This window comes from Sinocyclocheilus anshuiensis, unplaced genomic scaffold (genome assembly GCF_001515605.1).
Source record: "Sinocyclocheilus anshuiensis isolate Anshui unplaced genomic scaffold, SAMN03320099.WGS_v1.1 scaffold13, whole genome shotgun sequence".
In the NCBI taxonomy this organism is placed as follows: domain Eukaryota; kingdom Metazoa; phylum Chordata; class Actinopteri; order Cypriniformes; family Cyprinidae; genus Sinocyclocheilus; species Sinocyclocheilus anshuiensis.
In genome coordinates, this window is record NW_015538026.1 from 3,397,742 (window position 1) to 3,408,382 (window position 10,641).

At 37.7% G+C, this 10,641-nt stretch overlaps 1 protein-coding gene across 1 annotated transcript in view; it reads left to right on the forward strand.

The window, feature by feature from the left end:
- Window positions 1-10,641, forward strand: part of LOC107680191 (glutamate receptor ionotropic, delta-2-like) — a 415,350-nt gene that overhangs the window by 364,469 nt on the left and 40,240 nt on the right. Inside the window, exon 14 of the mRNA XM_016475981.1 lies at window positions 3,668-3,863. Within this exon, the coding sequence (XP_016331467.1) occupies window positions 3,668-3,863 (196 nt within the window). The remainder of the gene's footprint in view (window positions 1-3,667; window positions 3,864-10,641) is intronic.

Genomic DNA, 10,641 nt, shown 5'->3' on the forward strand with positions numbered 1-10,641 from the left:
GGGAGCAAAACACAAAACACGGAACAGAGTCTGACTCAGTCATTGAGTTTACGGAGTTTTGAAATAACGTGTGCTCTGTGATTTATAGTGCCTCACATGTGGTTAATCAAATTCAACGATGACTAGCAGTGATAGAGTTAATTGTGCTTGTAACAATCCTCGGTTCCTTTATCATATAACCATGTAGGCGATTTGGGGAGGGGGCATTACTAGGAAAAATGAGAGTATTTAGTATTTATTTTCTCAAGATCTCAGTTTGTTTATTTTTCTTTGCATTAGATTATCATTAATGAGCTTGTGCTTAGATCGCTTGATTCTAGCTCTATGCACCTAATTAGGATTTCCATAAATTTAAATGTATTATCTTTTAATGTGTAGACGATGGCAGGGTCATTACAGAAATAATTACAGCCTAAACTCTGCACCCAGGGGTCTGTTGTATTTAAAATACACAATTCAGTCAGGATGAGCTGAAAGATTTATGAGACCAACTGGGTGTTGGGCTGAGTTCACAATTACATAGTTTTGTCTTGAGAGGAGATTCATCACTTAATAGGTTTAAAGTCGGTATAGTTTATTTAGTATCATATTCTTTTGTTGCAGTGAGAATTTTAAGCCAGACGGATAGGGGACCAAAAGGAGGAGCGTTAGTTCATCAGTCTCTTTTTATCTACTTTACTGATCCTAACCCAGTGTTAATTAAATCAGGGCAACATCAACTTATCGACAACTCTCACTTACCCCACATAGCTCTTAACCAGCAAACACAAAATCTATACATTCACTCATTTCATTCATCAGGCTGGTCCTCGAGGAATTCAGTTGAAAGCTTACTTATTTGATATCGAATGCATTTATGTGAAACTTTTTCAGCATGGCTGAATTCTGAGGTAAGTATCAAAAGCACTAATCAATGCCTGCAGAGTAAAATATAACTGTGAAAACTTTTTTAGTTTTGTTTTACATTATGCACATGCTGGCACCATGATGGCCCGGCTTCAGCTGTAGACATTTAGAGAAAGGATTTATCATCTTGTGAGTGAGGAAAACACTTCAGATGGATGCTGTTTGTGCTGATTGCCATTGTTTTGAATGATTTGCAAGACTGTGCCACTGATTTGCTGGATGTAATACAGCATAGCAAAAAAAGAAACACATCACTGATGTTCACTTTTATCCCAAAACAGCATGAAAATGCCATCCAGTATGCTTTTTTTAACAGAGGAAAGTAATAAACACTGTACAGCAGCCTTAATGTTTGAATCTACATTACAATGTGCCCTTGAGAGGAAGCAGGTTTGAATATTTATGCATATTGTTAAATCGGTTTAGAAGTATAAAAATGGTTTAGGAAACAGATTGTACAGTGCAGCTCCATACGTCCATCTGTGAAGGTGGGCCAGGTTACAGGCTTCTAGAGATTTGTTTTTTTCTGCGCTCAGTTTGCCAGCCATGCCAGTTTGCCTGCGGTCTGGCTAGTCACAGTCACTCGGTGCCATAGATGACAGTTTTCCTGGGCAAAGCAAAGAGATCAGCTAAGCATTTGAATGCCGCCAGATGGTCACCTATAAAGGGTGTGAAAAAGCGTATACACAGATAGATTGCTGTTATTGAGGCTAACTGAATTTTGCAGGAACAAGAACACATTGCTGCATTGCAAATGTTCCGCTAGTATTAAAAATTACAGAAATGGATTTAACTGCAGTCAACTGAATCTATAAATATTGCAATCTAGGGCAAATCTACAACTGTGAGTCTACTTGTTCAACACTGACCCTGTTTGAAGATCCCATTTTCTGGCTTTTAGTGCATGTTATTTAACTGTGAGGTCATCTATATGCTAGTGTACTCATAAACGTAGATGGATGCAGTTCTTCTCTTTCAGGAAAACAAACCTATTGAAGACTCATCCTGCACTACACCGATTTCTCCAATCAGATGCTCACCAGAGTGAGAATGTCCTCACTAATACCACCTGCACCTGTCTAGAAAGATTTTTTTTTTTTCACCTTTTTTCACATATATAAATACAATACAAACAGTAATTGTGAAAATAACTGTAAAAAGTAAAAAAGTAATTTGTTCATGTGATGGCAAAGCAGAATTTTCAGCATCATTCCTCCAGTCTTCAGTGTCACATGATCCACCAGAAATCATTCTAATATGCTGATTTGTTGCTCAAGAAACATTTCTTATTATTGTCGATGTTGAAAACACTATGCTATTGAATAGTTGATAGTTTTTGTCAAAATTCTTTGATGAATATAAAGTTCACAGGAAAAGCGTTAATTTTAAAGAAAATTTTTATAACATTATAAGTGTCTTTACTGTCACTTTTGATCACTTTAATGCATCCTTGCTAAATAAAAGAATTAATTTCTTTAAAAAAAATAAAATAAATACAAACCCCAAACTTTTGAACTATAGTGTATATATTATTAGCACTGCATTAAACCTTTTGATTTAAAAACATAATATTTATTAAAGACAAAAACAATTACTATTATTATCATTATTATTATAGCTTTCTCTAAACTGTATTATTATAATGCCTTATAATTTGTTATTCTTAACAGAATTTGGAACTTGTGTAGTATGAGACAACTGACTATAGCAAGTAGCGAATCATCATTCATGATTGACATAACTAAAGCCTATTGGCTATTTTAGAAAAGGGGTCAAATCCTTTTGTATGTTCTGCCCAAACTTTCTGTATTAATAAGAAATATGTCAACACATGAGTGACGACTGCTTTTAGTGCTTTTATATTAGGTGCATAGTGACCCACAGAGTAGAACACAAAGACAAAGGACTTACATTAGCATTGAAAGTGTAATGTCACAGACCGGACCTGCATTCCTCGGTAGTCCTGCAGTGGTGCTTTATAGTACTGCAGGGTACTCACGGGTCATTTTTATGGCAATTCTCTATGCAAATGATACCTGACACATACTCATAATTTTTAGGGAGGGGTGGGGATTAAGTGGCGAGATTAATTGGGAGCAATAAAAGATTAACATTTGTGGGCAAGTTCATCAAACCTTCAAAGGGTGCTCGCGGAGTTAAGTACTAGAAGAAGATGACAGCTGTCTGATGTAATAATATTTGATTAATTAGAGGTCAGTCCAGCTATGCTGGAATCTCAATGGCACCAACCCACGCTTTCTGCTATCATTGACGTGCTGCTCAAATGTATAGAAATATTGTTATAGAGCTGGTCATGTTGAATATTAACACAGTGCAAAAGCACTAATTTATATCATTATCAGTTTTCTAAATGAAGTGAGACTTAATGAAACACTCTGATGAACTGCAGTATTTTGCAGAGAAGGCTTCGTCTTTATTGTGTTTTCCAATTATTTGCTTAATATAAATATTACTGCAGGGAATTATTGTCCCTTGGTTGGCTAACTTTTAATTAGATGTAAGATATTAACACAAATTGCTGAATAAACCGTATTCAACATAACATGCGTGGGTGAGCGTGCTGGATGGATTTATACTCCACTGGTACAATTAAGCTCAAACGTGTGGGTATTTATGTATCCACACTGTAGACTTTGCAAATAATGTTTTAATCGTTAAATTATTACGCCCCCAGGCATCAACCCAAGAATGTTGTTTCTCAATATTTTAGATTGTAATATGTTTCATTGTTCCCCTATAGGTCTCTGCAGGATTTGGCTAAGCAGACAGACTTGCCATACGGCACGGTTCTGGACTCTGCCGTCTACGACCAGGTCCGGAGTAAAGGCATGAACCCTTTCGAGAGGGACCCGATGTACTCGCAGATGTGGAGGATGATCAACCGGACAGGAGGAGCTGAAAACAACGTGGAGGAATCGAAAGAAGGCATCCGGAAGGTAGGGTGCTCCGGACGCTATGACTGCCGCAACCATTTATCTAATTACAGTGCTTAACTAAGCAACGGTTTGTGAAGATAGCACTAATGTTTTCTGAATAGAGATATCAAAGCAAAAATGCGCTAATGCGGCTTAATGGTGCTTGAGTTATGAGTAATTTAACTCTCAAAATTCCCCCACTGAATTCCCATACTAATTAGGTGCGGGTTAATGCCTTATTTGTTAACCCACGATTTTTTATTCCTCTCTTCCAAGCGTGTTTTCATTTGGAATTTTAAACGAGCTTGAGCACTGCAATTAAAAAGGCTGGTATGCGAGTGAAGTATGAAGGCAGAGAGTCTGTGCCGCCTTCAGATCTTGTGAGAATACTAAAGAGTAAATGGCTGACTAGAGTGTTTTGTTAATGTGATATCATCTCACAGGTGTTCAGTTAAATATTGTATGACAAGGTGACACCTCTGTCTTACACTCCTTCAGCCTCTCCTTCCTTTGCCTCTTCTGTTTCACCTGCCTGTCTTCCTCTGTGGCATGTAGGCTTCAGAGTGCCCCCTAGTGACTGACTCCTGGAGTTTCTCTCAGTATTTATGACCACAACATGATTTACATTTCAGCCATTTAACAGATGCTTTTACCCAAAAGCAATTTTATAAAAAGTGCTTCAGCTTTATGATGCTGGTTAGATTATTGACAGCAGATTGTAGCCATGAAAATCTTGAAGCTAATAAACAAGCCAACATGATATAATTTTTTTCTAAGTAAAATAGTATTTTTGCAAGCAATTGTGCATGGAAATGTTTACTCTTTTAATGTTTTGACTATGTGAAAAATTATTTTAGCATTTTAGTTTAAAATGCTGTTAAACTGGCTTTTTTTTTTTTTTTTTAAATGATTACTTTGGGTAATCCTTCAATTGGCATGATTACAGGAATATTAAAGGAATAGTCCACCCCAAAAAAAAAAATATTCTGTCGTTTTTTGCTCGCCCTCATGTTGTTCAAATTCTGTCTGACTGGCTTTCTTCTGTGGAACACAAAAGAAGATATTTTGAAGAATGTCGATAACCAAACCGTTTTGGTTCCTATTGCCTTCTGTTGTATGAGCAAAAAATACAATATATGTCAATAGGAACAAAGTGCTTTTGTTACCAGCATTCTTCAAAATATCTTCCTTTGTGTTACACAGAAAAAAGTCAGTCATACAGGTTTGGAATGACATGAGGGCAAATATATGATAACAGATGATAACAGATAACAGAGTCTTCATTTTTAGGTGAACTATATCTTTAAAGGGATAAAGGGATCTTTCAGATGAATCCAATCAGAGTTATATTAAAAAATGTCCTGGCTCTTCCAAGATTTATAATGGCAGTGAATGGGTGTAGTCCAAAAGAAGTCCAATAAAGTGCATCAATCCATCATAAAAAGTGTCCCACACGGCTCCGGGGGGCCTCCTGAAGCAAATCGATGTATTTTTGTAAGAAAAATATCCATATTTAAAACTGTATAAACAGAAATCTCTAGCTTCCGCTAACTGTCGTACACACGTTCTCAATAAAATTACATTCTGGTGGATGACATAGGATGTAGGCATAGCGTAAGCTCCAGTGAGAAGTGTCTAACGCGGAAGAGCAGAGGAGAGAGCAAAACAAAACACCGGTCACGAATTAGAAGTACAAAACGAGGATTTGTAAAGAAAAATGTCTGAGGATTTCGGTATAAGCCGAGTGGAGACTGGTTTTCCTTTGCTAAACAAAAGACACTTGGCTTCCTTTGCTCCTGTAAACAAAATCTTGGTTCTCGTAAGACTGCATATTCTCACCGGAGCTTACACTACGCCTACATCCTACGTCATCCGCTGGAATGCCACTCTCTCGTGAATGCACATATGACAGTTAGCGGAAGCTAGAGATTACTGTTTATAAAAGTTTTAAATATGGATAATTTTCTTACAAAAACGCATCGATTCACTTCAGGGGGCCTTTATTCACCTCCCTCTTACCGGAGCCGTGTGGGACACTTTTTTATGATGGATGCGCTTTATTGGACTTCTTTTGGACTATTGAAAAATAACACCTATTCACTGCCATTATAAAGCTTGGAAGAGCCAGGACATTTTTTAATATACCTCCAATTGTATTCGTCTGAAAGAAGAAAGTTATATACACCTAGGTTGGCTTGAGGGTGAGTAAATCATGAGGTAATTTTCATTTCTGGGTGAACTATCACTTTAATGCTCCAACAACATTTAAAATATTGTATAACTCTGTAGAGGTGAAACAGTTTTGTGTGCAAGTATGTGTGTTGTTAAATGCAATATTGAGTTAAAAAAATTCCATTCCCAACAGAGACAATGTTGACTTTTTGGCACATGCTTTTTATGTGCAGAAAACAGAATAAAAACAACGATCTTAAAATAAATCATGAACTGACTTTTGGCAAATAGATGCACATATTGTACTCTACAACTATAAAGTGTTTCAGAATACACAACAAACAACAAGTGGAGAATAGTAGCAGATTCTTAGTAACAGAAGCCTTTCTGCCTTTCTCACATTTTCTCTTGTCATTTATTACATAAATAGCCTTGCAGACTCTTTGCAAGCACAGGCAAATGTTCTTCTTAGAATTATCAGCCAAAAAGTAAGTTCTGTAACCATTTACTTCACTTTCTTCCATGGAACAACAAAGGAGACATGCATTTAGCAGAATGTCTGAACTTTTATATTGTATACAGTGAATGGGGATCAGGTGCTGTCAAGCTAAAATATTACCATAAAGTAGCCCATATAACTTATTTGAAGTCCTCTGAAACCATACAATAGCTTTTTGTTTTGGTCAACTGAACGCCTGGTATTGAAAATATTGCTTAAAAATAAAATGCTTTGGAAAAAAAAAAGAATTTTCACTATTCACTTTCATTATATAGAAAAGAGCAGCTTGGATATTCTTCTGTAGATAAGTAAATGATGATGAATTTAATTTTGGGGTGAACGATCCCTTTAAAGAATCAAAGAACAGCCGCAGAATTCATTGTGTAACAGCAGGACTTGTCGCAGCTTGTGAGATCCATAATAAAGGAGTATCTGGTACACTGGACAAACATCTGCTCTGATTTCCCCAGCAAATATTTATGATGTTTATTCTCAATTGTATTCATCTCTTCTCTGAGCTAGTCATGTGCTAATTCTGAGAGCCCCTGTTTGTCTAATTTTTTCAATAATAGGAGCAGACTGGGAATTTCATTTCACTGATAAGGATGATGCTTTCATAATTCATGAGCAGAGCATACAAGATTTCTATTTTTTTATGGCACATTTTCACCTACATTGCAAAACATTAAGTTCACTCAAGATTAATGTTTCATGAATTTTCATAAGTCTTATAGAGTGTAAAAAATGAGGTGTCCCTTGAACTGAAGTTCTAGAAAGCAACAGTTTGCATGGATTTTTTTTTCTTTGAATTTAATTGATGTCCTTAATAATTATTTTAAGTAAATGATTTGACTAAACTTAGAATATCAAGTTGTCATGACTATCCTCATGGTGACAATTATCTTTTTTATTTTGAGTAACTATATGGAGAAAAAAACTTTTATCAAGTCACTACATTAACTTAAAAAGGCTCTGTTCTAGTTGTTGTTGTTTTTGTTACATTGTTTTAATTTGTTCAGTATTAAAGAATCTCCACAAAGCTACTATAATCAAGTACTGCACATTGTTGTGTTTTCATTTTTTCAGTATACTATAACCTTTCTGAATATTTTCCAGTGACATTGCATCCTTTTCCTGAAATGATTTGATCTTAAGCAAAGTCATATTACAACAGTAGTGTTTTCCTGTCCACGACTAGTAAATTATCTCCAGCAAACGTGGATGTATGAAGGAGGCTTTCGTCTGGAAACTGTAGAACTCGCAGAAGGACATGAGATGGTCTGCGTCCTAGGAAGACATTTTTCAGGTCATGAGATAAGATATCCCCATTATGTCTAGCTCAGTACCCACCGGAGGAGAATTTTGTACATAGACCATTAGTTGACATCAAAACATGATGGAAAGAGGGGAGCAGGAGGGGTGTGGAGAAGGAGAGAGAGAGGTGCCTTTGACTGCAAACAAGCGAGTCGATATAAGCCAGCACTAAAAGGATTTCAGTCATATTTCACCATTCACAGACTTCATTATCCAAGGCTTATTTGGCCAGCATGTCCATCGCCCAAAAGAGACAGGAAGAAGCAACTGAGGGCAAGATGCAGCAGAGAGAGTGAAGAAGACTCAGGCACAGAGGAAGGTAGAAGAAAGGAGGAGGTAGATGTGAAGAAAGATTAAACAAGGAGTTGACGCAGAAATGAAAGTTCTGTCATTATTTATTCACCGTCATGTCATTCCAAACCTTTATGACTTCTCTTACTTGTTGCTCTTTTCTGTCACATTACAATGAACAGCTACTGAAGCTTTCAAGCTCCAAAAAGGACACAAAATCACAATGAACGTGTCTTAAAGGGGTCATATGATGCCATTTTAAAGATCATTATTTTGTGTATTTGGTGTAACAGAATATGTTGACATGCTTTAATGTTCAAAAAACACATTATTTTTCAAATACTGTACATTATTGTAGGTCCTCTATGCCCCGCCTCTCTCAAACGCTTCGTTTTCTACAAAGTCCCTCCTTCCGACAAGCGCAGTCTGCTCTGATTAGCCAGCTGACCCAGTGCATTGTGATTGGTCTCTCTCTCTCTCTCGCGTGCTCTCGCTCTCTCTCTTTCTCTCTCACTCTCTCGCGCGCTCTCTCTCTGGCTTGCGCTCTCTCTCTCTCTCTCTCGCGCGCTCTCTCTCGCTCTCTCGCGCGCTCTCTCTCTCTCGCTTGCTCGCGCTCTCGCTCTCTCTCGCTCTCGTTTTATTATTATCAATGCTGAAAACAAATGTGCTGCCTAATATTTTTGTAGAAACTGTGATAGATGTTTGTTTGTTTTTCAGAATTCATTGATGAATAAAACATTTATTTGAAAAAGATTTTTATTTAACATAAATGTTTTTATTTTCAATCAATTTAATGCATTCTTGCAGTATTTTTTTCCTCATATGGCTTCATATATATTCAGACCAGTTTTGTCAACCATATTGAATGGCTTCAGATGATTTGAAATATTTTGCATGTGTTCTTTTTGAAAGCTTGAAAGCTTCAGTCTCTATTCATTGTACAGTAATTAAATGGAAAAGAGCAACCAACACTTTTTGTTGTTGTTTTCCACAGATGAAAGTCAGTCATATGGATTTGAAATGATCAGAGCGGGTCAGTGATGACACAATATTCATATTTCTGTAAAATAGTTTTTAGTGAATTCTTGTTATAGAGGGCATCTAATGATCTTTCCATCGTTCATCCTTCCCTCCCCAGATTCACACAAACACACTATACAAAGAGCCGCTCTCCTCTCATTACACAAACATTTATTTATCATTTCATTCTCAGCTTGCTCATTAGCGTGTTGTCACATCGAACAGCACAAAACAGTGCATGTGGGAAGTCGGATGGTGATTGTTTAGAAAGCGTAATGATGAAATTTGACTCATCACCAGCTGAGGCAACGTGAACGTATGAGGAGGCCTGCTCTATGGGAAAGATTAAAACTCTTTTAACACCTGCTTGGCGCGTTTGAGAAATTTCCACGAAGATCAAAAAGAGCTGCGGTGTTTGCATAGAACTGTGTTTAGAGTCACGCCGCTCATCATGTGCACCTGCTCACCACTTATCACAAGAAATTGCTGTTGTTGATTTGCAGATACGTAGACCTTTGGGTAATAGCAGCATGAATGTGTTTGTCAATCTCATTTTTATAAGAAACTGAGTGTTTTATTAGCTGCATTATACTCTAATTTAGATCCAAAACACAGTACTGTGCGGTACGAGAATGCTTAGTGGTTATTTGTTAAAGGGGCTTTCAAACTGGCAGTGATTTAATTGGTGCATATTAATCGAAAGTGATTAAAAAGGTCACCGAAACTCTGCTGTTGGTAACATGTTAGGTGTCAGATCTCTAAATGTGTTTGAAAAAGTTTGATTTCAGTTGAACTAAAACAATCTTTATAAAACAATTTTGTCCAACTAAAATCATAGCTTTGTTGCTGCACATTATTAGTGTGGTCGACTCTTTGTCAGACTCTGTTCCATGTTTTGTGTGTGTCTTGCTCCCCATGTGCCTTCCTATGCCCTTATTTGGTTAGTTTCCTGCTCCTGTCCTGATTAGTTAAGTTCATTTGTCCCAGGTGTTTCCCTTGATGTTTCATTGCTCCCAGGTGTGTCTCATCATCCCCTCCTCCTGTGTGTATAAAAAAAGTGTTCCCAGTCCCAAGTTCTCTGTCCGCTGTTAAACGTCTTCCTGAGTTCGTCTCCCTTGGTTCCTGAAAATAAAGTCCTGTTAAAGTATTAGACCTAAAAGTAAGCGGCACCCCCTCTCCCCGTTTTGATTTCCGTTTTTTGAAAGTTTTTGTTTTGTGTTTCTTCCCGTGCGTTCCTCCACGTCCCCAAATGGAGGAACGATTGATGTTTATCGCGTTGGCTCAGGCGAGCCCAGACCCAATCGTCTTTGCAAGGGCGTTCGTGCCGCTCGCCCTCATCGCCCTCACCGAGGGGGAGATCCTCACAACGCTATTCCGGATCGGGATAACATTCCATCATCCCATGGATCCCATGGAGCCCACCAACCTCGACTGGAAGGAGACAGTCATCCGGTGTCTGGAGAGTCTCCGATCCCGATCCGGAACCCCTCCGCCGGCCGTTCC